The 27,814-nt window shown below is 38.1% G+C and overlaps 2 protein-coding genes across 13 annotated transcripts in view; one reads left to right on the forward strand and one right to left on the reverse strand.

Annotated features, from left to right (window-relative positions):
- LOC129359974 (actin-binding LIM protein 1-like) overlaps positions 1 to 8,720 on the reverse strand; it is a 41,385-nt gene extending 32,665 nt beyond the window's left edge. For 9 of the 12 annotated variants that reach the window (XR_008605974.1, XM_055029995.1, XM_055029994.1 and 6 more), the window contains exon 1: positions 5,333 to 5,865. Coding sequence is in view for 11 of the 12 variants with exons in the window: in XM_055029995.1 (XP_054885970.1) it covers positions 5,333 to 5,576 (244 nt within the window). In the remaining variant the exon portion in view is untranslated. Of the gene's footprint in view, positions 1 to 137; positions 626 to 5,332; positions 5,866 to 8,424 lie in introns of those variants that run through there. The other 3 variants (XM_055029987.1, XM_055029989.1, XM_055029992.1) reach the window with 3 other exon arrangements.
- Positions 8,721 to 15,113: 6,393 nt separating this feature from the next.
- Positions 15,114 to 27,794, forward strand: fhip2a (FHF complex subunit HOOK interacting protein 2). Its single transcript, XM_055029997.1, has 17 exons — positions 15,114 to 15,405; positions 16,533 to 16,611; positions 17,870 to 18,039; positions 18,149 to 18,253; positions 18,340 to 18,462; positions 18,551 to 18,763; positions 19,783 to 19,979; positions 20,094 to 20,208; positions 20,320 to 20,396; positions 20,503 to 20,695; positions 21,741 to 21,904; positions 22,413 to 22,559; positions 22,633 to 22,723; positions 22,800 to 22,943; positions 23,129 to 23,269; positions 23,901 to 24,004; positions 24,088 to 27,794. Exons 1-17 carry the CDS (start codon positions 15,361 to 15,363, stop codon positions 24,197 to 24,199), a joined length of 2,220 nt encoding a protein of 739 aa, XP_054885972.1. The 5' UTR covers positions 15,114 to 15,360; the 3' UTR covers positions 24,200 to 27,794.
- Positions 27,795 to 27,814: the final 20 nt, after the last annotated feature.

Consider the following 27,814-nt stretch of genomic DNA (forward strand, 5'->3'; position numbering starts at 1 on the left):
CAGATGAAATCAATCAAGTTCAACCTCAGTTAAGTCAGAGGTAGTGCTGCAAATCTGTGTGAGCACCGACAGCATCAACAGCAAGCATGACAAGCAAAACAAATGGCATAAAAACACACACATATGTGTAGAGGTACCTTTTTCTTTGACCATGACCATTTGAATCCAGGCACAGCTGCAGCAGAAAACTCTCTGACCATCAGCTGGCAGTAACACTGGAGCTGCAGGAACCTTTTTATAGTCAAGATCGAAGAGCTATAAAAAAAGACAAGGGAAAAAAGAGCCGAGACTCCAGAGGACCAGAGAGAGAGAGAGGCAGAAAGAGAGGTGTAGGCGCTTCCAAGCTCTCCTCCCGAAAACACAGCGACAGCGTGGGGTTTGCCTCCTGACTGCTTTTCTCCCACCTCTCCTCCTACTTTATTCTCCTCCTCCCACTCTTCCCTACTCTTCCCCTCCTGCTCCCTCTCTCCCAGCCCCTCAGTTGTGTCAGACTCGCCCTCATTGCTGCAACAAAGTGCTCGCTGCTGCTCTATGACCCCAAATAATCAAAACACATCAGTTCAAAAGATGGGGAACCATGTTTTTTTTTTTTTATTTCATTTTTTGGGTCCAAATTAACTAGGAAAATTGTCTCTCTTCTATTTTTTTCTATTTGTGACTTCTTAATTTCTTAATTGACTAAAACAGCATTTTAGACTTTATGATGGTTATGAATTTATCAGACCTTCTGCATAAAATTTATTAATTTTCAATTAGCATTTAGCATGACGCTAACAATGCAAAAGTGGCATAAACGCAGATATTGTTATTGTAGCAAGCTGTTATATAATGTAATTATATCTGTTAATGAAGAAATGACATAATAAAAAAAAATTGTGACAGTAGTGACATTTTTACAACATTGTGTTTGTTAAGGAACACAACAAACAATAAAACTGAATTTCATTAAAAAAATAAACAACTTAATATATTAAAGCAGAAAATACCAATGAATAAACAGACAATTTATTTATTCATTGTCTGTTGATAGGGTAAATGAATTGCCCTATAAACATGAATATTTACATTTACATTTATTATTCATGAAAGATAGATTTTCATTGAAAACTTTCTATAAAGGAAATTAAGTGAATTAAGAATAATAAATTAATTTACAATGATAAAATAGAGTAATAACAAAGTGATTTTTTATTTATTTAAACAATATATAAAAAATTTTATTAGAAATATTTACATTCCCTGTATGTTTTATTTTAATGTAAGGTTATGTAGAATTTAAATAATATCCATTCACGCACCACAATAAAAAAAGATACATTATGAAATTAAATTGTACAATTTTAAACACCATGAAAGCCATTGATCTGCATGCTAGTTAGCAATCCATAACTTACTTTGGAAAAAAATAAAACTTAAAAAAAATAGTGGTATCTCACATAAGGAGTCACTAATACAACTTATTACAATTAGTTTTATGAAAATGTAAAATTCAGTAAAACAAAAAAAAAAAAAAAGAAATGAAAAAAGTATCTATGGTTAGTTTTAGGTAAATAAGCCAAAATAAAAAGTCAATTAAGATAGATACATGGGACAGAATATTTTAATAAAATAAAAGATTTCAGAAGGGCACTTATTTTGTCCACAGAAAACAAGGCAGGCACTCTAGCACCTCCTAGTGTCGACTTATGCATGTTTCAGTGGAAGACAACAGAAGGATCAATGGAGGGACATAAAACCTACACTAATCACTGAGGCTAATTAAAAGTAAAATGCTTCAGAAAAAGAATTATTAACTGGTCATGCTTAATACTACATTGATGGAATCTAAAGTTTATGAATTTAGTTGTGGACCGTTCTGCCAATCCCCATACAGTCCTTCGCTGTCCAATCAGTTCATTGGAGAGCAAAAGTGACCATCTAAGGTCGCAGGTTAGACTTATCATAATTGCTGGCATGAGCTTTGTGTGAATATCTTCAGTGGATCCTTGGAAATCCAATTAGAGCAGGAACAGACTCCAGTGAACATCCCAACTTTTACCTCGTGTCTTTCTTTGAAAAACTGACACTTTTTCTTTTTGTCTCTTTACATAAAATAACCACGATTAATCTCCTTCAACACTAAGACTTAGCCTGAGTCCAGCAAATTCGGGCTGTGATGTGTTAAGGTTTGCTCTCTTGAGAGAAAACCGCTTGTCCTGTTAACAATCGACTTTATACGAACACCACTAGGAAAATCTAAATTCCCAAGCAGCAGCAATTATGGGCCAAGCGGTTACTGATTCATCTGTACTTCTCTGCGTCTAAAAAAAGAGAAGGCGTTTGTCAGCAGTTACCTTCTCCGTATTTGCTGAGGGAGCTTCTCATCATGCATGGCGGGTGTTTCATTCAGTGTGGGGAAAAACTGTGCCATCTTCTGGATGCCCGTCAGCGTGCATTTGTTTCCACAAGACGTTGACATAAGGCAACTGAGTCTTGCCAGTGAGGTTAATGGAAAAAAAATACAGTTCCTGGTGGTGAATGCTCCCTGCACTCCACCCTATTTTATTATGAAGACAGGGAGGTGTTTTAGGAGTGCGTAAAGCCATGAGAAGGTCAGTAAAAAGTGGGAGTTTTCTACTGCAGCCACTAACAGCAACTCAAAGATATCTTGTTACCGTGTCTACTTTAAGAGGCCCATTATCATCCTGCCGCTTTTAATAATCTTCATCCGAGCTGAAGGACATTTGGGCTCGCCAGGAGTTTGCCAAGAGCAACAATTATCCTTGGATGAAAGGTTTCTGTTGTGTTTTACATGTCAATGATTCATGTCTGACTTTTTACTAATGACCTCTCCAGTGATAACTCGATCATTTCGGTGAAGGAAAACCACACAATTTGAGTCTTGGCTTCCGATTCCTGAGTATAAGTTAAACTGGCATTACGATGCATGAGGTCACATGTAGAGTAACAACAGTGCTTTGTGAGGACAGGCTCCACCGTTATTCCCTGCCTTGATTATTTAAGGATCTTGGAATGCATGGGAGAGATATACTCTCACACACATAGAAGCTGATAAGAAAAGGAAAGGAGAAACAACTTGGAAGAACTCCTGAACTCTTGAAAAGCACAGAGGAAACTCTTTGACGTTGTATAACGACAAATGGCTCACAAGCTCATGGTTATTTTAAAACAGGTTTCAAAACAGAATCACCTCTGTGAACGCAACTATGTGCAGTCAGCTTCACTCCTCACAGAGTTTTCTTTCACTTCAAATCTATTGTTGCTATTCTGCTTTTGTCCAAGTATAAACTGTCTGACATCAAGTCAGAAGAAAGGAAATAGCTTACAACCTTCAAGAACACAGAGTATGCTAATAGCTGGACAATGAATGGAATACCAAATCACTGTCTAGTGTAAAGTGACAATAATGTTCCCAATGATAGTAAAGAAAAGGGCATCTGCTCCAAAATCAACCCTTTCAAACAAAACTGAAAATTGCAGCTCTAAACACGGGGAAGCCAAAAACCATTTGGAGAAAAGTTTTACTTTCACATTAGACAAAGGTACTGCCGTTTTTTTCCACAGTCAAGCACAGTGGTGGTGCCATCATGCTGAGGGTCTATTTTGAATTCTCTGGATTGAGTGAATTCCAAAAAGTGAGTGGAATAATGGAGGAGTGGAAGGAGGAATACTTCCAAATCTTTTGACTTCACCTGAAATCAACACTCAAAGCTTTAAAACCTGGAAACAAATGGGTGTTCAAACATGAACTGATGTTGCACAAACCAGATTTACATCAAATTTGAGAAATGGCAGGGATCTTAATCCAATTAAAAATTTATGAACTATGTTTAAAATAGAGGGCTGTAACAAGAAAGAAGCAAATTTGAATTAACTCCACTCATTCTGATAGGAAAGGCACCATAATGTTCCACAATAGTTATACCAGAATGTTTTTGATGGTTACAAAAAATGAGTTTTCCTAAGAGATATTTGAACAAATATTAGTGGGAGGCTAAGATTTCAGCCTCCTGTATAAGTTTTATCTTGTTTTATGACAAAATCATACAAAGTATGTCTAGTTTTTAGTGCATATATCTTAAAACACTTGTAGCCAATTCCATTTGTATTTTTACACGTATGACATGGGGGAAACATCTTTTCGATATTTTTAAAATTTGTTTTGAAAAGGGTATTTTCTGCCATGTTCAATCCAGGATCCAAAATAAATTCCCATTAGTGACTGCATTTTTTACTTTTCTAACTCATTGCAGCTATATATGATATAATAGGTCCACCTTTAAAAAAATAACAGTGATTTGAATAACTAAAAGCCCAAATTTGTACAATCAGATATAAACAAAATATTATAGGTTGTATGATTTTGTTACTTATTACAGACGCCTGCAGTAGAAGGTGCATTATTTACATAATGATGTGAGCATAAAAAGCTGTTTGAAGTTTATGTTTCAAATCAAATATCTAAGTCCTAAAACAGAAAGGAGATGCTTCCTTTATTTACATACAAAAAAACAACATGCCAAAAGTAAAAGGACCATTTTACAGCAGTGTCTGGCTTGAAGTCAGAGAATGTGTAAAATCTGTAAATCTTGATTTGTCCTGATGCCCAGTGCTGTAATCCTGATGTAAGCCACCCCATCGCCTATGTCTGCTGGGCAACATCCAGAGGACCTGTCCTCGCACATGGGTTTGCTTTACATAATGACTGGAAAAGTCTCAATTAATTCCAGACTTTTACAGTAAATATTTATTTCTGTACAGTTGGAAAGTTGTCGTTATATAACTGGTGCACATAAGCTCATCATTTCGGCTCTAATTATTTATTATCAATTGATTCTTCCACGAATCAACTGATGCTAAAGTGGACCCCTTCTTCTCACTAAACCACATCTACCTACTATTCCAAAAGAGACCAAATTTTATTTTATCTTATTTTAAGCATATTTTTCTTTAAGCCCACAATTCTTCATAATATTTTAATTGGTCTGATATAATTGTAACTTTAAATATTGCATTTTTATTACCTTTAACCAAAAAATTCTCATAGTTAAAAGACATAAAAGCTTAATCTATATATTGTGCTATTGATGAGTTACTGCAATAAATAAATTAATCAGTATATTCTTATTTATTGAATAAATCATTGTAAACATAAATATCAAGTTGTAGATGGCAATAGATAACAAAAATAAAAGTTAACTAACAGAAAATGTATGAGTTTACATTAAAACAGCAGGTACACCAACAGATTACGTTAGTTTTTGGGCTATTTTAGAGACCAGACACAGAGTTTTGTGGAAGGTCAGATGTTGAAGGTGGCGTTTTGACCTACCTGTAGTGACATCATTCAATCTCTCAGTGAGGTAATAATCATCTGGGTTGAGGAAGGGAAACTGCTCCATGTACTGTTTGGGAATGAGGTAGAGCACCTCAGCTACGTGTCCATCCTCGATGATGGACATCCGCTTCACTGAGCTCTTGCGCTTCACCCGAACCCGGTTGACTCGGTGGACGCTGTGGCTGCGGCTGGAGCTGCACAGCTTTCCCAGGCTGTTGAGGTTTGGCAGAGTGGGCATGGTTACCCAGCTCCCCTTTGACTCTCCCACAGAAACACAGGTACAAATCAGTTGCTTCTGGACTCAGCGCTGTTCTGAAATCTGTCCCTCTTTGGACATCAGGTACTTGGAGTTGTCAAAGAACCAAACGATGAAAATAAGGAGAAGATTGAAGAGCAAACACAGACCAGCTCATCGTTAAATCATGGGATCCATTTCACATGTGCTGCAGGTACGAGAAGCAAAGTGCTGGAGACATCAAATCGCAAGCAGCAGATATGAGAGAGCATCCTGCTGCAGGTGAAGTGAAGTGAGACAGAAGCTTGCACTGTGAGTGTCTTCACCCCAACCAGTCTGATGCCATAAGCAGCTTAGGGTTGACGTTCAGCCTGATTATGTTCTGGGTGGAGTTAGGTTTGTCCATGCCAAGTTTGTTTACCCAATGATGGGTGGGAGAGTCATTACCCGACTCCTTTATAACCCAAACATGTTTAATAAAGAACCCTAATTTGGCCCAAACTATGCAAAAAGCATTATTTTTGCTCTAACTAAAATATAAATATTCAGTCTAAATGGACAGTACAGTGTGGTAGTCGTTAATACTGTTGCCTTGCAGAAAAAGAAGATGTGGGTTCAAAACCTGGCTGAATCCTTTATGTTTAAAGGGCTTGGGTTCACCACAGAAACTGTTCATCCCACAATCTAATATGAATCTTAGAGTTAACCAGAAATTTTAAGGGTTTTTTCACACCCAATAGTCCAGTACACTCAGTTTGATTGGGGACTAAATTTGCAACATTTGTTACATGTTCAGCTGTAGAGGTTTGGTTTCACACTGCACTGTGTAAAACAAATTAAACCCTTTGAAAAACCTGTTTGGCCCCTCACATGTGGTGGCGCTTCACCAAGAAACACTGAAGGAAACGACACAAAAACATGATCTTAACTTCCTTCTTTGTGAAATGTACATGATCTCAGATTTTAGCAGATGTAGAATTTCACTTTCACCATTAGTAAAAGACATGAGCCATTTCTCCCGCTACTAATAGAATCATGTGTTTGTTTTGATGGAATTTACCCTGAATGCCCTCCTGCTTAAACTCTACTACCAAGGTTTACTTCAATCGAGACCAGAGTTTGCTTTTTTGATCCACATCATAATTTGATTGCACATTCACAGCTCCCCCAACAAACCAGACTTTTTAGGCAAATGAACCAGAGTTCATTTGAAATGGACTAAACAGGGCTGGTGTGAATGCATCTTAAATTACCTAAATTACCCTGGAGAACAGGAGAAAGGCATCAGCTATGCCCATCACTCTGCATGGCTTTGGATGGTATAAGAAAATACATCTAAGACTGGATTCGTTTACACCATCAAAGGGACTCAAGGCAAAAGAGGTCAACAACAACCAAGGTTCTTTCAGCAGACAGCAGTTCAAAGCTCCTTCAATTAATGAAAATCAGTAAAAGTACAGTGAAGTCCAAAAATATTCGCATTGTTTTGTTGCAATTAAATGAGCAATTGTGCAGCTGTGCATATTTGATTCTGAGTCAGACCCAAAAGCAGAAGAAATGGAGCATCTGATTCACTCATTAAGAATGCAGCAAGTGGTTTCTGGAAGTCACCAAAAAACTTTTGTCTTTTTAAGCATCCATTGTTCAAGTGTGTATAGTGGTAAAACCAGCTGACCAAATTTGTTGGAGATTCGCTTGGGTTGCTAGATGAGGGACAATGCCGCCAATTGTGACTTAACAGTTGGAAAGTTTGTGAAACAGAAAATTTTCCGAACAACAAAATGGATAACAGGGGCAGAATAGAAACACACTCTATGCTTTAAGATATGGACTTGTTAAAAAATACACATCTTTCCCAAAATACCTGTGGAAGGAGCACAGGTATTGCACCTTCCACATGGCTAATTAAATTGCATGGAGCAGAAGAACAATTTCAGCTTTTTAAACAATCAAAGCAACTTCAATGTAAATGAAGGTTTGAAGAATGTTTAATCTTCTTCACGACCCAGATCTAGAGAGATGTTTCTTAGAAATACGAGTTGGCATGTGTTTAATTTTTCATTGAGAGGAGGAAATTACAGCTGATGCAAATGCAAAATCTTGAAAAGATAGTAAGATAACTTGGTAAAACATTAAGAAGATTTATTCATTTATCCCTCCACAAGATTCTGTGGAGGAATAAATGATAAAAGATGTTGCCACACAAGCATTGCTTCTTTTTTTCTTTAAATGCATATTGTTAGCTAAAATAAAAGCGACAGCCTTTTCCATTGCTGAGTATTAATCAGACAGATAAGGTTGACGCCACTTCTGTTTTAGGTTCAACAAAATAAATAAATTAAGACAACAGGCGACAGGATAGAAATCAGCAGACAATGACAAAGCACAAAAGAACCTTTTAGTCTGGAGATGCATGGTTCAGGCTCAGAAAACTGCTTTGTCTAAGAGGGAGGATAAACCGGTCTTCCCTGGAGTTCATCTGAGTTTAATATATACAGTGTCTGCCTCTGCTTACGAACACAGTGGCAGAGTTTTAGACTGGAGAACAGAAAGAGAGACAGATCAAGAAGAACCTTACGCCCACACACCCAAACACACACACCTGAGAGAAGCTGGGGACACGGCTCTCTGCTGCATTGGACATTTCCCTCTAGTCGTAAACCACTCTGCTGTATTTCCATCACAACTACCCATTGTCTCAGAAATTCACATAAACATCTAGAAAATTACGAGCTTCCCCTGCACACTGAAAACAAACATTCTCGCACAGACTCTCCTCTTTTCACAACACAATCCAAACCGAAACACAGCCATCACCACCATCTCCTTCATCTTTACCACTCTGTCTTACCATCCAGTCCGAAGCAGGAGGTGATTTTCTGGGCGTAGTTGCAGAGCCCGTCGTAGCCAGGCTGCTCCTGCTTCAGTGTATGCCTCTCCTCCATCTCTGCACAATCCCACACACTCTGTCCCGTCCGGCAGTGCTTTCACTCTCTCCTCTGTTCTTCAATTATTCAAGCTTTTGCCAGGACACGTGCATGCGCACGACTTTCTCTTATTCGCACATATACAAACACAAACACACACACGCACAGAGTCACACAGGGGGGCAGAAAAGTGCTGAGGCAGAGGGTCGTGTTGTCTTGCAGCTTGAGCAAACCCTCTCCTGTGGTAGGAAAAGGAGGAGGCATCAGATTGGGTTACTGCAGAGTGCCTCCCTTTTTTTTGATCCACCATTGATCATTTAGATTGTACTGCAGTGTAACAGGTACACTATACAGGATATGCTACCTCAGCTCAGGGATAGGGCAGGAAAAATCCAGCGAGGTGCCAGGTAGGCGGGTGGTGAGGGCTTTCTGAAGCTGGGCGGGCCTTTAAATGATTTCTGTGGTATCTAATTATGAGAGAAACAGCAAACCAGTCATGTCTTTTGAAGAAAGGGATAATAGAAGAAACCATGGTTTCCACAATTAAGTTACATCTAGTTATCCTCCTCCATTGCAACCCATGACTTTCATCTTTAAAACAACAGCACAAGACATATCTCTACTGCAGCGTCTTCAACAGAGGGACGCAATATTACAAGAAAACAGGCAGAGCTCTACATCCAACTTAAAAAAAAACAGCAATGAAAAAGCACTTGGTGCATTTGTTTTCATATAGATCGTAACCTGCATAGAGAGAATTTATTTTTGGATAAGTCCTATTTCTGCTAGAATTGTTAGAAAGACAACAATTCTTTCTAATTTGTTGATAGTCTATACTATCTACAAATTCACAGATTGTAGATAGTATACACTCCAATATTATTCCAGATGTTGAATCTCCCATCTATAAAGGAAGGATTAAACAAGCGGTTTGAAACCAGTATATTTAAAGGAGTTTCATCAAAGAGACTCATTCAATACAATTTGTAATAAAGCTTAGTCCACACATATCCAGATAGCAGGATACACTAAGATATTTCTATGCATTTTGGTTTTTCATTCTCATGAAAACTCTGCTTTATACTACTAAAAATGATTATTTATAAAAACTCTGATCACAGTGGAAATTTGAGAAAATTCTGTTTGTGTTTTGTGTGTAAATTGGAGATTTAGGGTTACAGTCAGCGACAAATAATGTGACAACATATCGGCATACTTGCTTTGACATAATATCCAATTGACGTAGTCTTGTATTTTTATTAATTTTATATCGTAACACGCTATTTAAAAGTATCCACACAACTGAGCTTCCTGGTGCAATGTTCAATTCCCGACGGGAAGTCGTGCTTGTTTTGAAACAATCTGATTGGCTGACATACTTCTCAGCTTTGCGCTACAGTTGGTTTGGCGTGTTTAGAAGAACTCTCAAGAGTGGATTTGTGTGGGTTCATGTGAATAAAAATATTTTTGACACCAATTCTATGTGTACAATATTATATTTTGAAAATAAGTCAGAGATTTTTGTTTTCATAAAGATCCAGCTTCATTTGTACAAACCCTACAGCCGTAAGAAAGGAAAATGTGAAACGTGAATATTTTACAGATCAACTGTAGGTGGTTCCATAAAAGAGGCTGTATAATTTTGACCCTGTGTTCTAACTCTCTAGCATACCTAAAGAACACTCTAAAAAAGCAAGAATTTTACAAAACCTCTGCCACACACACTGAATGGTAAAAGCTGAGCCATCTGGTTAAATTTTATCGATTCAGATTTTCCAGAATACAGTGATGGAAATGGAAAGATTAAATCATCACAACTAAGGTGACCTTCAATAATCCACTTAAGCTCCAGCTGCCCAGACTGAGCTGCATAATGGTCGTTAATAGCAGACTCATCCAGAGCAAACTGCTTACAGGTAGCAATGATTACGATAATGGATACAGAAAATAAACAAAATAAATAAGTAAAGATTATGGTCAACTGGTTGAGTGAAAACAGGAAATACAATGAAAACTGGAAAGCCCAGACAGAGTATGCCTTGAAGGATGTATTGCAAGGCGGTGTGACTAATGGAAAGGCATCAGCATCAAGGTAAGAGCTGATGGCCCTGAGCTGATAACAGGAGAGTGGAGGGTGGTGGTAAGGGTGGAGGAGCACATTAGGACTGAAAGCCCAGTGATGGTCTAGTGATTTTTATCTGTTTTTTTCTGTCTTTAAAAATTAAAGGACATTTTATACTTTATTCTTTTATCAGTCAAGTTCAGCTTAGAAGCTATAAAAACAGGAGCAATGGAGGATATTTTCACATTAAAAGAGCAATATCAATGTAGAAATTAATTGAAAATTAAAGCAGTGGTAAGGACTTGGATGTGTCAATTTTCTACAGAATTTTCACATTCCTTGAGGTTTGTCATGTTTTGCCACTTTAAAACCACACATTTCAGTGTATTTTGTTGAACTATATGAAGTAAACTTTTGAAGTTGAATAGAGTTACAAATAAATCTTTAAAAAAAAAATTGTTCAGTCTTCTGACAAGTAGCAAATTCAAATAATCTGTATTGGATTTATTTATTTCATATGACACACCTGAACAAGAAATGCAAAAGACACATTTTTTTGCATCCCACAATAATCTTAACATGCTCGAAAAGAATTAGGAAGAAGTAAGAAACTTATGAGTTCCTACCCCATAAACCCATGCCATATTTTTTAGATGGCTGTTCATAATTCTAACTCACCAGAAAAATTCAAATGAAACATTTTTCCAGTTGTTTGTTTACCTAAGAGTTCAAATATAAAAAAGAGAAAGATACGCCTGCAAAATGTAAGACTGCTGCATCTACAGTGACTTTTTCTCAAACTAAACATGTTACAAATCATTTTGATGGTTCGCAGTCTGCATTTCTCTGCAGCGAGCATGCATTTTGATTCTCACATAAGATTTTTCCACTGCTTAAAAAATGCCTTGTCCAAACATTGTATGTCTTGTCGAAAACCATGAAACTTGGAATAAATCAAGATCTAAACCCAGTACATACAATTCAAATCGGTCTTGCAAAGTTTTAATGGAAAGTGGAATGGAAGAGTGCTATATACATTCTTCTTTGCTCCATTTTATCTAATTTCCAAAAGCTTTTTTCACAGTCCTTTATCTTTGAACTGCTACATCACAACAGTTTCTCTTCAACTCACTCACTAAAAACCAAGTGACGAAAGAAGACCAAATCATCAGCTTTTCATTACAGATTCACTTATCAACCTTTGACTGGTCGACCTGAGTTGTGTGGGACATTCCAGTCCTAATTCCATATAAAACTTTAAGTGTTACAGATTTTGAAGGAAAACCAATCTAAAATCAAAGAAAGAAAATTACTTTACTGCACTTTAAACTTGAATCTCTCATTACATTCTTTCATTCGTGACATATGAATAACATAAGACTAAACCTCAAGTACATGTTTTAAAGTCACATGTTCAGAACATCAGAAAACCAACCACTTCTACTGAACTCTACCAATCGATTCCAAGGAAAGTGGTCCAACCAGACTGATACCCAAACCTTAATGACTGATACAAAGATCCTGCAGAGAGGAAGCCACTGGATGTGTTATGTATGTGAGCATCTGCAAAATTTTGAACATGTGTAAATCACAGAAAATCCGCAATAAATTAAAACTTGAGCATCCAATTCATGTTTTCGAAAATAAGCAAAGTTGAATGTTGTCTAATCATTCCAGAATAGGGAATACTTACTGTGAATGACTAATGAGTGACTGTTTGCAAGGATTTAACTACGCTTATGAGATCTGCAGCGTTTACCACAGAGCTTCATCGATCTCCACCAGCAACCACAGAGGACCGATACAAGTGACCACATCATTACTGTAAGGAGTTCAAAGCCATCCTAATACCCAGACTCAACCATACACAGCCTGGGGGAGCCATTTTCTGTCCATTAAAGGAGCCTTCATCCAAGACTGATGTATTAGCCAGTAACAGAATAAAAGTAACTGCATTAAATCCAGGAATTGCCTTACTTGATATAAAAAGACAAGGTTACGTCTTGGTTTTGTTTTTTTTAATTAATTTATTTATTTTCTTTTTTTTCTGCAACTTTTGATGAGTCAGTGGTAGACCATATGATCACAGCTGGAGTTAGTCACCAAATCAGCACAACACAAATATGCTGACACATAATCCACTTGCAGTATTTGCATAGAAAAAAATCTTTTCCATATTTTGTTGTGCCACAACCTCTGTCTTCTGTGACATATACAAAAGACAACAGACTAGAGCTGCTAGACACGTGTCAAAGGATTTGCAATTGATGGTTCTAAAGATATTGACTCAGCGGGAGTAGGCTATAAATGCAGAACACTTTTTTTTTTTTTTTTTTTTTTTTTTTTTACAAAAACATGAAACCTAGCCTTTACTCCTTCTCTCGTCCAGTGAATGCGAGGTATCTCCCGGTTCATACAATGGATGGACAGAAACCCAAACACAAAATCTTCCCACGGCGTGATCCTTTCTGTTTACTAATTAGAAAAATTATTGAATTTCTTTTTCAGTTTGATTTTTGTGGACCAACCACAAATGCACACCAAACTTTAGGATGTCATTTTATAAAAAACATTTTTATTCCAATTTGCAGTTATGCACTACTTTCTGTTGGTCTATTACATAAAAAATAAAGAAATATACTCAACTCCCAACTTTGCTGAAAAGTTTAAGGAAAATAGCAACATTTCTAACACCAGACAGCAAACAAAGGGAAACGGATGTGAAACTCTTCCAGTTCGCAGCTTTCCACTAGGGATGTTACGGACATTCATATTTATGGGTCCAGGTTACAGTGAAGTTAAAAGAAAGTCTAAAGCTGCAGCAGTGGAAGGTACAGTTTCAGTATGCACCAGTGTAACCTACTTACAAACCAAGTGTCATTATCAGAGTCCAGAGCTTCAAGCCGAGACGAAAAAGGCTTTCCCCCCCTCCATCAAATATTCTTGAACCAAGACCAGCCTCTTCCCCAGTATAAACCCTGGGACTTTTTGGCTTGTTATGAAGGCTTCTGCGGCAAAATATATACTCACCTCTAGCAGACATGCCTGGTAGGTAGAGGCTCTTTTCCTTTGTTGAGATTGAACAGTAGGAGAAGCAGTCCCGGTTCAACAGCTTTAAGGAAGCTTGGGGAAAACAATAGCTTATCTTTGCGTTAAGTTTTTCCAGTTATTAAATGGCATTTAACGCAGGGAAACATTCTGCAATGAGGTGGACTGGAGAAGAATGCGCGATGGAGAGAGCACTTTCCAGCTGCAGGGCGTGTCCTGGAAAATACAGCATCCTTTCTTTTTCTTATGTCCCAGCCAGTTTCTGCCCATATTTGAACATGATATCAGGTAATTACAGTTGTTTATGGAGTCGTATTTGAAATGCCTCGTCTGCAGCTGGATTCAGCCCGCATGAGAGCCGAGAGACCGCCTGTCTTCTGTCTGGGATGACTGCGCGGTTCTCACGTAGTGGGGTTGAATTGCAAACTTGACGGCTACGGAGGAGAAATTCTTGCATATAATGGGGCAAATTTACAGTTAAAGTACCGGGAGAAACCTCCACCCCTATAAATACTCAATGCAATGCATATAAAGGAAGCGTGAGCTCAGCCTCACTTGGGAATATTACAGCGGTTTAAGGGAAAATATTTATAGTTGGTGTATTAATCCTTTCATGAGTACTGGACACTAAAGCTGACAGTTATTCAAAAGTCTTTTTTTTTTGCGTGTGTTTGTGTTCGTATTGTTGTCAGGCATTTTAGCTACATTTTACACTGCCTCCTACTGGGCGATCAGTGTTAGTTCACAAAAAATGTCTTCAAACTTTAATAGTATCGAAGACCAAAAGTGGCACAATCATGTAAAAAAATATATTAATGTATGTCATAATTTTGGTTAAACGTAATAATAAATACTTTAAAATAAACAAAATTATTATTTCTTTATGTTGTGTACTTACACAGTAAAATAATTAGATGTCAAAATCATGATTTTGTTTCACTGATTTAGCCTATAAATTAGAATTTAACACATCTTTGTCTAATAGATTGTGACCTTCGATTGGTTAGAATGCACAGTAAGTCATCTTCAAACCAATCTCCTTGTCAATTGGTTTAACAAGGAGATTTGACAAAATGATGAGGTGTAGCAACACAGGATGATGAAAAAAATTATGATGAGAATATATTTTTGAAAACGATCATAATTTTTTTTTCTTCAATACGTTAGATTTGTATTGAATTATAGCACTCTAGACTCATGATATTAAAGAGATACAATGACCTATATACAGTATATGAAATATATGTAAATTATTAAAGCATAAGAAAAGTATAAATACCCTTTTATTTTATCTTATTGACGTTTAAGATATATATTGGTAAATTATGTTCTATTCAAATTATACACATTTAAATATATTTTTAGAAATATATTAATTTATGGAATTAGACATATTTTTAGCTCACCATTCAAAACAGAGTTCAGTTTTGTGCAGTGACTGTTGTCCGGTGCATCGGCGCCCCCTGGTGGTCACTGACAGAAGCGTTTGGCGAGGGAAGTGCCACCGTGTCCAAAGAGAGCCCACCTTTCCTCTGAGCTCTTTGACGTCTTGTTTACAGTAGCGGTGCCAGGCCTGTAAAGTGCCGAGGCCCAGAACGTGCTGCGGGTTTATTGCTTTCATTATATTATTTCGTTTCAAGGGTCAGTGTATGAAACCTCCAATCTGGAGCGAGGCGGCAACAACAGGAAGAAGAAGATAGAGGAATTCTCTCGGTCTTCTCGGGAGAAACTGGTCCAGTCGAAGAACAAGATGTTCTCCAAATTTACGTCCATTCTCCAGCACGCCGTGGAAGCGGTGAGTTTTATTAAAGCTGGACGTTTTTATTCTGTATAGGTTTTCGTTTTGTGGCGTTAATTTGGGTTAAAATCTGTGTTTTGTCAAAACGTCAGCATTAGGCTGTTAGCTACCAAGCTAACAATTAGCACGGTATTTGTTTTCTGCTTGTTTCTTTTCATTCGGCACTCTCAGCTGCGGTGTTTTTGTTTGTTTGGTTGAGTTTTTTTTAATCTGTTTAAAGAGTGACAAGTGCATACATTAATGCGAATTATTTCAAAAGCTACCTTTCAGCTCTTGATATGCTAAAAGCTAAGCTAGCATCTTCGCTAGCTATCAAACAGTATGTCGAAATATTTAGACCGTGATGTTGCGCAAACATGCTATTCACCATTTCAAATTGACAGTCCGTGGCCTTTCTACCTCAGTGCTTTGCTAAAATTAAACAGTAGATGTTTGCAAGTCGGGTAGCTGATTTAAAAAGAAGCTCCAGCTGCAGAAAAACCTTCCTACTCCTATTGTTTGTAAAGCTAAGCAGACGACTGGTTTCCTTGCCAGTGATCCTCAAGATGTTTCCAGTTCCTGCCCCACAATTTTGTATTTTTTTTTAATTGCATTTACTTTCTTAAAATTTGGGGTAATTTCTGAAGAGGACCACCAGTCCATCAGTGCCACTGTTCTGCAACTTTTGGATGCATCCATGCTCCAACACTCCTCAATCAAATGAGTGGTTAATGACGAGGTTGTTATAAAACTTGCCGACATGTCAGAAGTTGCAGGACCATTTGGCTGATTTAAAAAAAATAAAAAACGAGAATAAAACTAACTTTATTGGGTGAAAAACATCAACAAAAGGGCCTGGTTGCTTACGGGAATAATGAGAAAAATAGAAAACAAATAATATAATGTACGTTTGTTTATGTTTATTATCGGCAATTGTAAAACCTGTAATAAGAAATGGAAAGCTGTTTTTGAGAGGCCATTGTCATCATTCAAGCCACAACATTATTCATATTTAAGGTAATTTGAAAAATAAATATTAAAATACTAAAAATAAAAAGTAATACATTTAAGGAAAAATTTTAAAAGCAATAATTCATTTGCACACGATGAAATTTAACTGATATTTTTTCCCTGTTGTTTTCCAGCTTGCTCCATCGCTACCCTTGCAAGAAGACTTTGTCTATCACTGGAAGGGGATTACACATTATTACATTGAAACTTCTGGTAAGACATGTTTGAAATCTGGTCGTAGCTGAAGAAGAAATTATTATCTAGATTTATTTCTGCATTGTTAACGTGTTAGTCCTTTGCAATGCTGAAAAGTGTTTTTTTTAGTGTTCATAGCATTTTTTTTTTTTTTTTTGAGCGACAGTGCTTTTGACAGAGCATCCTGAAATATTTTTTTATTTTTTATATCAGTCTATTTTTAGTCCTGATGAAGAAATGCTGCTGTTTTATGTTGGTATTGATCTGTGTTTTTTTTTTTTTCAGTCTAAAACTGGATATCATCAACACTCTTCTCAGGGTTGATAATACACTTAAAATGAGCTAAATAGCAGGACTCAGATTTGCACATTCTTTGGAAGCCTGTTTGCATTGTGAGAGCAGCTTCACTGTTTCAGAGAAAGCACAAAACGGAAAGTCGCTAACTGTCAAGTATTCTGAAAATGTCGAGCTTGTATTGCAGTAGCCTTTCACGATGCTTAGCTGTCTTCTTTTCCCAATGTTCATCCATAGAAGTAATATTATATGCTCATATTACACAAATCTCCGGCAACTAAAATCCAACTTTTTAAAGTTTCTAGTTAGAGTTGTACAATCCTTGAAGCATAAGCATGTGCAGTATTGCAACTGGAAACGACTAGTGTTGCAACTTTTGTAAGTTATTACATTTCAGGTAGCTTGCAATAATGCCAATGATATATTTGGCTGCTTCAGTGAACTCTCTTTGTCTGCGAAGGCCTCACCTCCTTACTTGCATGTTTGGACAATTATTCATATTGTCAAATATTTGTTTTTGGATGCTGTGCAGCTGGAAGGATTTTTGCTCTTACTTTTTAACATTCTGACAGTTGATATGATGTGTAACCATGGCTGCAATGTATTGTTTTCATAACTGGGAGCAGTTGATTAGCATCTCAAATATTGAACTATGACCCCAAATCCCAGGGAGTTGAAAGGGAGGCCTCATGGCTGCAGAGAGAGAAGGAAGAAGATCAAACCGTCTCTTCCATCAATCATAATGGACAAAAATCATATCCCTGGCAGGGTGGCAAAAACAAATGAGGAGGATTAGCAGTACTTGCCCGCAAAGATCTTTAAAAAGAACAATCTGAACTAATGTAACAGCTACTTCAACATGCTGCCACAATGAGCAATGTAATTGTATCAATTATTTCTTTTATATTTTGATTTGGTGTATTTTACCTTCTTATTTTTGCATTTTATAGTATTAATAAGGTGTTTAACATGTTTCTGTTAGATGACAAAGCCCCCGTCACAGACACCAACATCCCATCCCACCTGGAGCAGATGCTGGACATTCTGACCCAGGAGGAGGCAGAAAGGGAGTCTGGTGAGACGGGACCGTGCATGGAGTACCTCCTGCACCACAAGATCCTGGAGACCCTTTACACGTTAGGCAAAGCAGATGTAAGGAGGTCCTTCATTGTTCTAGATAATTAGTTTTTATTTAGTTGTTTGTGGAGTAAAACCACCTGAGGTGGTTTTCATCAGATTGTTTCTCAACGTTGTGTTTTAGTGTCCTCCTGGGATGAAACAGCAAGTCCTCACCTTTTACACAAAGCTGCTCGCTCACATTCGTCAGCCGCTTCTGCCACACATCAACGTCCACCGACCTGTACAGGTGAGACGCTTCGCCGTCTGTTTTTCCTCTCTGTGTGTGATGGCATGTTACTTATTTAGGACGTATCCCTCCGATCAATCTGTCAGAAACTGATCCGGCTGTGTGGTGAGGTTCTAGCTGCGCCTACAGAAAACGAGGAGATCCAGTTTCTTTGCATCGTCTGTGCCAAACTAAAGCAGGACCCATACCTTGTCAACTTCTTCCTTGAGGTGGGTTCTTGTGAGAAGAAATGTAGAGCTTTATTAAAGTTTGAAACGGCTTGGTGTCGGACTGTTTTTACATTTTAAATGTTTGCAGAACAAATCAAAGAGAACAGAGGTAAAGAGTCCTGCTGCAGCAGAGGGGGGGAAGGAAAGTGTTCTGGCTCCAGATACGGGCCAGTCTCAAGCAGATCATCCTGGAGAACCTCAAGCCGCAGCTGCTGCTGCCACCTCAAGCCCAGCTGCTAACAATAACAATACCAACAACTACAATCTGGTCACCTCGCTGCTTAACCTCACAAAGAGTCCAGTAAGTCAATTTCACATGAATAATTTTGCTCAATTCATTAATTTTTCTGCTTGATCGTCAGAAATTCCAACTTTCTGTTCACTGAATGCATCTTACGGAAAATCAGCGACAGCCTCTGGCCTGGAAGTTGTTAACTATTTTACAATATGAGTGAGTTATTCAAAAAATGAAGAGAGAGAAATTTAAAATAAAACAGTATTTTGTGTTGGCTCAGGCTGCAAGAGAGAGTAAGACTTTCAGCTGAAAGTAGGAAGGTTGAATAAAGTGAAGCAAAGTTACTGAGTTTTAGGGCTGAAACGATTAATTGCCATGAATTATTGAAAAACATTTTTCCTACCCAGAACTGCACAAGTTGCATAGTTTACTTTTAACTTCACCTGTTTTCAAATTCTGTAACAAAAAGTCTCATATTAAGTACTTTTTGTTGTCCAATTATTAGAATAGAATAGAATAGAATAGAATAGCATTTATTGTCATTGAACAGGATTCAACGAAATTTCTATTAATCAGTCAATAGAAAAATTTACTAAAAGATCAGCTCCACACAATATTGATGTTAGTCATTCAGAAAGTGTTTCTATTTACACGCTGTTGAACTATTTTTTGTGTCATTTGCTACAAATTGTTAAGTAAATACCAAGGTAATGTTGTGTTCTAGCATTTTGCGCAATATAATACATTTCTTTGTTTACTTTCATCTTTTAATATATATATAATATTTTATAAATAAGGATTAAGTGGTTAAAAGAAACATCTGCCAATTTTGTTACCTGATCAAAAGTCACAATAATAAACTGCTTCTTTGTGTCATCATTTTGAGCTTTCAGCTCCATTAAAAAATGTTGAATTTGGAAACATAACTTAGATATTGCTAGCTATGCTAATCATGCTAATTTTAATATAAGATGCTAAAGATGGCTGCCTCTGGGGAAAAAGCTGCACCGCCAGATCAAACATTTACAAATCCTGAAAATTCTGATCAGGTTTATAATCAGGATTGTGTTTTGTTTTCTTTTTAGGATGGCAGGATAGTGGTGAAAGCATGCGAGGGCTTGATGCTCCTCGTTAGTTTGCCTGAGCCAGCTGCTGCAAAGTGTTTAACAGAAAACACGGAGCTGTGTGAGCTTCTCACCGACAGGCTGGTCTTGTTTTATAAAGCTCTGCCGCCATCCATGGACCCTCTGGACATCGAGACAGTGGAGTCGGTCAACTGGGGGTAAATTGCAGTTTAATTCCATTGCCATTTGGTTGTCTTTAAATATGTGAAATATAAAATTGTGTTTTAAATGGCCTTACAAGTCCTTTTTTTCCTCCCTTTTGTCTGTTTCAGTCTAGATGTATACAACCTGAAAGAGGACGCTGCTGTATTCACAGGGAAGAGAGCTCTGATATCATTCCTGTCGTGGCTCGATTATTGCGATCAGCTCATCAAGGAGGCGCAGAAGGTTTTTTTTTTATTTACCAGCTCTGATTGTTGTGCTTATTGTAGTCTAAATTGACAGAACTACTAATGTTCTGTCTGAAAAGCTTTGTTTCTTTGTTTTTCTATCTTTCAGTCGGCCGCTGCAGTGATGGCGAAGGCTGTGAGAGAAAGATTCTTTGTGTCTGTGATGGAACCGCAACTCATGCAGACGTAAGTGCTGCTCCTGATTCATCCATCAATCATCGCACATTGACATTTCTGGACTGGAGTGAGTCGTGACTGCTCCGAAACAAGTTTTCTTTGCATTCTGCCGCAGGTCTGAGGTGGGAATCCTGACCTCCACGGCGCTACTGAACCGCATCATAAGGCAGGTGACGTCCGAAGCGCTGCTGCAGCAGATTGTTTACTTTCTGCTGGGCGAGGACAAGGAGGCAGAAACTCTGGCGACCATCGCTCAGAATCCACTCAGACACAGACTCATCGAGCACTGTGACCATCTGTCAGATGAGGTTGTTATCTATCATATTCATACCCCTTGAGCTTCCTCACATTTTCGCACAAAACAACCACAAACTCCAGTGTCATTATGTGACAGAGCAAAGTAGCACAGAACTGTGGACATAAAAATATTTTAATCAACTTTGGAAAAGTGTGCCATTCATTTGCATTCTGCCACATTGAGTCAACACCAGAACCACCATTTTAATGCATTTGCAGCTTGCAAGTTTTAATAGGAGTCTCTAGACACAAAGGCTAAAATGTTGCTGTTTTTCAACAGAAAAACAGCTCAAGTTAAGATTGAATTGTGTAAATATCGGTTTTTAATGTCTTGCTGCAGATTCTCAATTATAGTTCTATTTGGATTTAATCTAAAACCCAGAGTGCAGGATGGTTATGCAATGTTTTTAAATACAGATGTAAAAACAAATGCAGGTTCTTAACTTTTTTCCAATTTTTTCTGCAATATTTGTACTAAATACAGAACGTATGACACTAAAAGTACCAGAAATTATTTAAATCTGTTTTCCTTGTCATGAGTTTGGAATCTATGTGCATTTAAATGCATACATATTTATACATCTTCATTTTAAATCCTAAAAAATAAAAGTAAAATGCTGGTTCTTCAAAAATGACATTTCCTAAATTACACATTTGTCTAAAAGGTTTCCTTTTTTTCAAAAAGCCGTGACATTTGTGGCTCCAAACAAGTTTTATTTGGCTGCTCTGAGAGCCAAATGACTCTTGAGGGCCACATTTTTTTTCACCATATGCAATAATGTATTATTTAGTATCCATTAAACAAGTATGTCTTGGTTTGTCACATACATTTTTAATTGGAGATCTTTTTTCTTTCTTTCTCCTTTACTTTATATAATTTTCTTGTTCATTGAAGCTCTTTAAAAGCTCTCTAATGAGCAACTAAAAGCTGAGAAATACTAATTAGAGCATGACAAAAGTTCTCAGAGCACAAAAGAAAGATGAATCATTTTTGTGTTGTTAAAGCAACAGCCGCCTACTTCCCTGTCAAGAAAAACAAATCTTTCTCGTCTTCAGATCAGCATCATGACGCTGCGGTTGTTCGAGCAGCTGATCCAGAAGCCCGACCAGCACATCCTGCACAGCTTAGTGCTGCGCAGCCTGGAGGAGAGGAACTACCTGGAGAACAAACCGCAGGAGGACCGGGAACCCCTGGAGAACGGGCAGCCCCACGACGCTGTGTAAGGACCTCCTGCCGTCCTGCAGCTTCTGCCTGAACAAAAAGCACTGCAAATAAAAAGAATGCATCAATTATCTGTGTTGTAAATGAGCTGGAGATTCTTCTGTTCAGTTTGGTTTTATTTACTGTTCCTCTGCTGCTGAGATGAAGCAGCGATCGTTGTGATGAAGAGAATTATTAGCATAATTGAAAGTTGTGGATAAAAATGAAATCCAGTGAGCATTAATTAGCTTCGTTACTTTTGTTTGGTTAATGAGATCTAATGAAACCATTAAGACACGCGCCTGCCCCAGCTTTATGCTTTTCCTCATTCAGCTGCTTCATAAGCTGCAGAAATACTGATTTTATTCAGCTGTTTACATAAAGTACTCAACATTAGTCAGATTTTTTTTACATTTCTGAACAAGTTCTAGTAAGCAATGTGAAGCAAAGAGAAAAGATTTTTAACATAAATCTGTCTAAGAATATCAAGACAAGACTTGATAATGAGAACAAATCTCCGTCTGCAGGGACCTGGAGGAGGATCCGCTGTTTGGAGACGACCTTTCCCCGGACAGCAGGCTGTCTGGCTCTGATTGGCTCGGTTCCTCTCCCCAACACAGCCCCGATCACTCAAAGTCTGACGGGAAAACTGAGGTCCACAAGATCGTCAATAGGTGCTGGATCTGTTCCTGCTTCAAGGGCTGGATGAAGAGTCTATCTGTTCTTACTCCAGTTTGTTTCCTGCAGTTTCCTGTGTTTGGTGCCTGATGAGGCCAAGTCGTCGTATCATGTCGAAGGCACCGGCTACGACACCTACCTCAGAGACGCTCACAGACAGGTCAGCTCCACTCCTCTAACAGAGAAAGTCTTCTGTTTTTGTCTTCTTCCTTTAAAGGGTTTTATTTTCTCCTCAGTTCAGGGACTTCTGTGGCGTCTGCCAGCGCTGGGACTGGAGAGGAAGTCCAAAGCCTCTGGAGAAATGTAATTTGGACATGCCGTTCTTTGAAGGTCACTTCCTAAAGGTTCTGTTTGACAGAATGGGCCGCATCCTTGATCAAGTGAGTTTGATTTAATATAATGTCAAATCCTGAAGGAATATTGAATATTCTTATTTTTTTCTTGTAATTTAAAAACAAAATTCTTATTGTCCGGCCCTACTATCCTAGTTTCATGCTTGTTTTGACCTTTAAATGAAACTTTGAGAACTAATTGCTTATTTCCTGCTTTATCCGTCTTCCTGCAGCCTTACGACGTCAACCTGCAGGTGACTGCCGTGCTCTCCAAGCTGTCCTTGCTGCCCCACCCTCACCTTCATGAATACTTGCTGGATCCTTACATCAGCCTGGCCCCCGGCTGCAGGTCGCTGTTCTCTGTCATCGTCAGGGTGAGACGTCCTCACGAGATGCCACAACCAGTCACTTAATACTTAAATAGTAAAAAAACAGTATAACAAACACACCAGTGTTTGTTATACTTTGATGCAAGGTGGAAGCAGCATCATGCTGTGGGATTATTATTTTTTGTTGCTTTGTTGCTATAGAGTGACAAAATGTACAAAACTTTATGAGTGGGTGTTCACTCATAAAGGGGCCAACATGCTTGTGATTCTCCACATACTATTGAGTCATTGTAGCTTGCTTTAGCATTGATGCTAATTTTTAGCGTCAGGTCGCTGGGTTGGAACTGATGGGCACACTTTAAGAGGCCCCATTTACATTTCTTCAGAAATGTTCCAGTGTCCTTCTTTTGTAACTAGGATCACATTTAATCTTTGACCAAATGTTGATATAGACTCTAGTGCCTTTAATTGCTGTATTAAACCTTAGCTAAAATACCATGTTACTGCAGAAGGAAGTTTTACTCATGGCTTCTTCAGAGGTTTTTGTGTCGTTTCATTCAGAGGTTGTTGGTGCAGCGCCACCACAGGCTAGGAGGGGGACAGCTTTTTCAAAGGGTTTGTTTTGCAAACCGCACCACCTGAAAATGTAACAGGTGTGAAAACTCTGTGTCCTCAGGTGGTTGGAGATTTAATGCTGAGGATTCACCGCATCCCAGACTTCACCCCCAAACTGCTGCTTGTGAGGAAGAGACTACTGGGCTTGGAGCCTGAGGGAATCACGTATGTACTTACTGATGGCATCAGCCGCTTTTCCTTTGAGCTGACCTCTGAAGCCCTCTCTGTCCTTCTTTCTGTCCTCATAGCGTGGACCACAGTACGCTGCTGGAAGGTGTCATTGTGCTTGAGGAGTTCTGCAAAGAGCTGGCAGCCATCGCCTTCGTCAAATATCATGCAGTGGCTTCGTCCTCGCCGTAACCATCCTGCTGCTCCACCATCTGTCTCTTCCAAGCAGACGAGTCGGGATGAGCCGGGGCCTTCCGTGGGCGCCGGCGACACAGGGTCGGCGGAAAATCACCACTAACTGGTTTCACCTGCAAGACTGTTAGGAGCCCAAGTGGACGGGCTCCATCATCCCCCTTCCTCTGACCTCTGAGCAGGTCGGAGCGTAGACACTGCCCAGCCAGAGGACGAGACGGAGGACAGGGATGTTGATGGAGGTGCACAAACATGTTCACTGGACTCTTGTTTTTGTTGTTTTATTTTTGGGTTTTTTTTCCCAACCTGTGCAGTTTTTCACTGCCCTTCTCTCCTCCATCTTGTCTTCTACCTTTGGAATGAGTGTGGAGTTTTAATATTGAGGAGTAAATGTGTGTATTTTTGTTTCATCGCCTTAGTGTGGAGTCACACCTTTCAGTTACAACAAAGTGTTTCTCTGTGGAACATTTTGTCTTTAATCCCCGTTGTGTTGTCTGTTTGGAGTGAGAGAGAAAGAAAGAGAGAAAGAGAGCGAGAGAAAGAGAGAGAGAGGTTCCTGCACGATCTGGAAAAGTTTCTAGGATCAGAAAACTACCGAAAAACAAACAGAGTATGGAAATAGTTTATTCTTCATCCAGTTGTCTAAATTGTACTTTTGTATAATTTTCCTTCCCTTCTTCTTTTATTTCCTTTCTTCTGTCCATCTTGTCATTTCTTCCTCTCATCTTTGAAAATTAAGATTGGAAAACTCTGGATTTTGAGTTTAAGGTTTTCCAGGTTAAGAAAACAAAGTAAGAACACGGAAACAAAATTCTTTCCTTCCTGTGTCTTTTTTCTTTCCATTCTGTACCTTGAAGCCTTCCTGTCTTTCTTGTCCTTTCTTCTTTCCCTCATCCTATGTATTTTTTTTAATTTCTTGTCATTTCTGTGCTCCTTCTCTTTTGTCATTCCTTCCTTTCTTCTTTTGTCCCTGAAAAGCTTTGCCTGGAATAGTCTGGATTTTGAGTTCTGTGTTTTCCAGAATCATAAAATCATGTAAAAACAAAAGTGAATAATAAGGAGACATATTCATTTTCTATCCAATTGTGTAAATTTCTTCCTTTATTTCTGAGAAACACCATGGTGCCCTCCTCTGTCTTTCCCCTCTTCTCGCCTTTCTATGTTTTCTTAATTTTCTTTCTTAAAGAAGGAATCTGGAAAAGTCTTAAATTTTTCTGATTATTGTGCAGGAACCAAGAGAAAAGCTGTAGAGGGGAAACCGTGAACCCGTACACATATCTGTAGTTACATCCATAGTGACGTACTGCACTCATTTTAAATGCCAAGTCATCTTATTTATTTCTTGATTTGCTTTCATGTTGCCTTTTTTATCTAATGTTTTGTTGAAATCAAGAGTCTGTTTAATGACCGACTGCAGAAACTTTCATTTGTTTTGGTGTCTTTCCTGGGTTTGGCTTTAAGTGCATCACCACCCAAAGATGTGACCCTCATCACATTGTGTTGAGCAAGAACTGGGAATTTGCAGGAGATGAGGATTTGCAAATGGACCTCACGTTGCTGCACTGGTTACATCACTGAAGATTAGGATGAGTGTTCATTGTTTGACTCATCAGTGTTCATATCTAGTCATCTCTTCAGAGAGGAGGCCTGGGCCGCCGCTTTGAGATTCTCATTATGTGGTGATATCGTGTGAAGATTTCTCTCATTTACTCGACAAAAACACCAATATTATAACAGTTAAAAAAAATCATGTTGACTTTGATACACAGATGATATGAATATACAACTCTGAAACTTAGATGTTGGTTTCTAGGTCTCATTCAGGAAATGTTAGAAAGTGGAAAAAAAGATTTTAATGAACTGGTGCCAGCAGATTACCTCTTCAGAAGTTCGCACCCATTTTGTACACAATTGCTATGACATCAGCTGTTTGTCCATACAAGTTTTGAGTTCAGCTTTTCTAACATGACCATTTTGGAAACCTTCAGTGCCTGCATGCACATCTAGTTGGACAGATGCTGATTAGGAAAAGAAGCAGATGGCTGTCCATCCTCGTCTTTGTTTCCTCCTTATCTACAGACTTCGGTTTTTAACACTTTGGATGTACATTTTAGTGGATTCTTCTTTATGCAACAACAACAAAAAAATGAATTCAGAAAAAAATCTGACGTTTTGAAATGCAGAAAAGGTTCAAATCTAAAATTGGGATCATAACAAACATTAGTCTTGAAGCATTGACTTAATATGAGTAACAAATATTTAGTTTACATAAGACCATCCATATTTTATTACTACCAGAAATATTTTGAAACAGCCAAATTTTTCACTTGAAGTTGCAAAGTGTAGCAGCCTTTATTCAGCCAGCTGACCGGCTGTGTGCAGTAGTTAAAGAGGAAGCTTCTTTTAGGTTTCACAACATAAAACAGACGTTGAACTTTCTCACTTTTAGGGATGAACACTTGAGTCTGAGTGGAAACTATGTCTCATTTTTGTTGTTTTAATTGTGTTGGACAGAAGAAAAAAAAAGACTTTTAAGGAGTTTTGTCCTAAACCCTCACAGTACAGCATACGGAGGTGTTGCAGTGTTACTCGTTCATCCTAGAGATGATGCACCGGTAGTGTTGGAACGGGTTGTGTGTTGCTTTTATGTCTGGAGGGTGTCTTTAATTTATAATCCCGCTCATAGAAAAGTTTCTAAATGTGCTTTTTGTTTTAATTTAATCCCAGAAGGGATCGATTGTTTGTTTTTTGTTTTTTTTGCTAAGAAGAATGGACAGTGTTATTGATTGAAGCCATGAGTATCTGCTCCTTTTTTGTTTCCTTCTCCAAATTCATCACTCTTGCACCTAAGCTACATTATGCAAACTGCTTGCATGGATTCAGATTTGCACATTGTTGTAATTCTTGTTTTGTATGTTTTACTTTTCTTCTTCATCAACCAAAACACCAAAAAAAAAAAAAAGAGAGAAGTTTTGGATGTTCCAAGAGTAACATTTCAATAGTTTTTTTTGTTTTGTTGTTATTTTAACTGTCATGCACATTTTTTAAATCGACTGTTTTGCAATTTCTGGTGTACAGTTGTAAATTTTATGTGTACTATAGCGTTAAAGTTATACTAGCTGGTGAAAATGCATGCTTGAAGCAATTATTTTTCATTGTGTAGAAAGAGAAAAGGGACAGTGGAGCCGAGTTTGTTCTCAGCTGTCAGCACTTTGGTCTGAGAAGACACTGACAGGAAGAGAAGATGCCTTACTAAACACTGTGGATCCTTCGACTATCCTACAAGTGCGTCTCAATAAATTAGATTATCATTCAAGAGCAAAAGTTAATTGGAAGGAAAAAGTGTAGCGGGGTAAGTGATGTGACTCCACCTTAAGAGTTGCCTTTATAAATCTTTTCAAGATTTCATTTACCTTGGTTGGTTGTGAATCTTTCACCACACTTTGTCCCTCCACTAAACTTTCCATCAATAAGTTTTGATACAGCACTTTAAAACAGCCATCTTGCATTGCATTGTGGAGGTAATTAGTGACCCCCCGGTTGTCGCGGCGACAACAAAGCTTGGTTTTAATTATTAAAAACCTTTTTTACTGAATTCTTTGGAGGAGTGGTAAA

The sequence above is a fragment of the Poeciliopsis prolifica genome, unplaced genomic scaffold (genome assembly GCF_027474105.1).
Source record: "Poeciliopsis prolifica strain line A6 unplaced genomic scaffold, Auburn_PproV2 SCAFFOLD005, whole genome shotgun sequence".
NCBI lineage: Eukaryota > Metazoa > Chordata > Actinopteri > Cyprinodontiformes > Poeciliidae > Poeciliopsis > Poeciliopsis prolifica.

Coding starts and splice junctions, on each gene's coding strand:
- fhip2a (XM_055029997.1), top strand. CDS start 15,361: ATGTTCTCCAAATTTACGTCCATTCTCCAGCACGCCGTGGAAGCG. Junction 18,040..18,148: donor ACACGTTAGGCAAAGCAGAT/GTAAGGAGGTCC, acceptor GTTGTGTTTTAG/TGTCCTCCTGGGATGAAACA. Junction 20,397..20,502: donor GAACCGCAACTCATGCAGAC/GTAAGTGCTGCT, acceptor ATTCTGCCGCAG/GTCTGAGGTGGGAATCCTGA.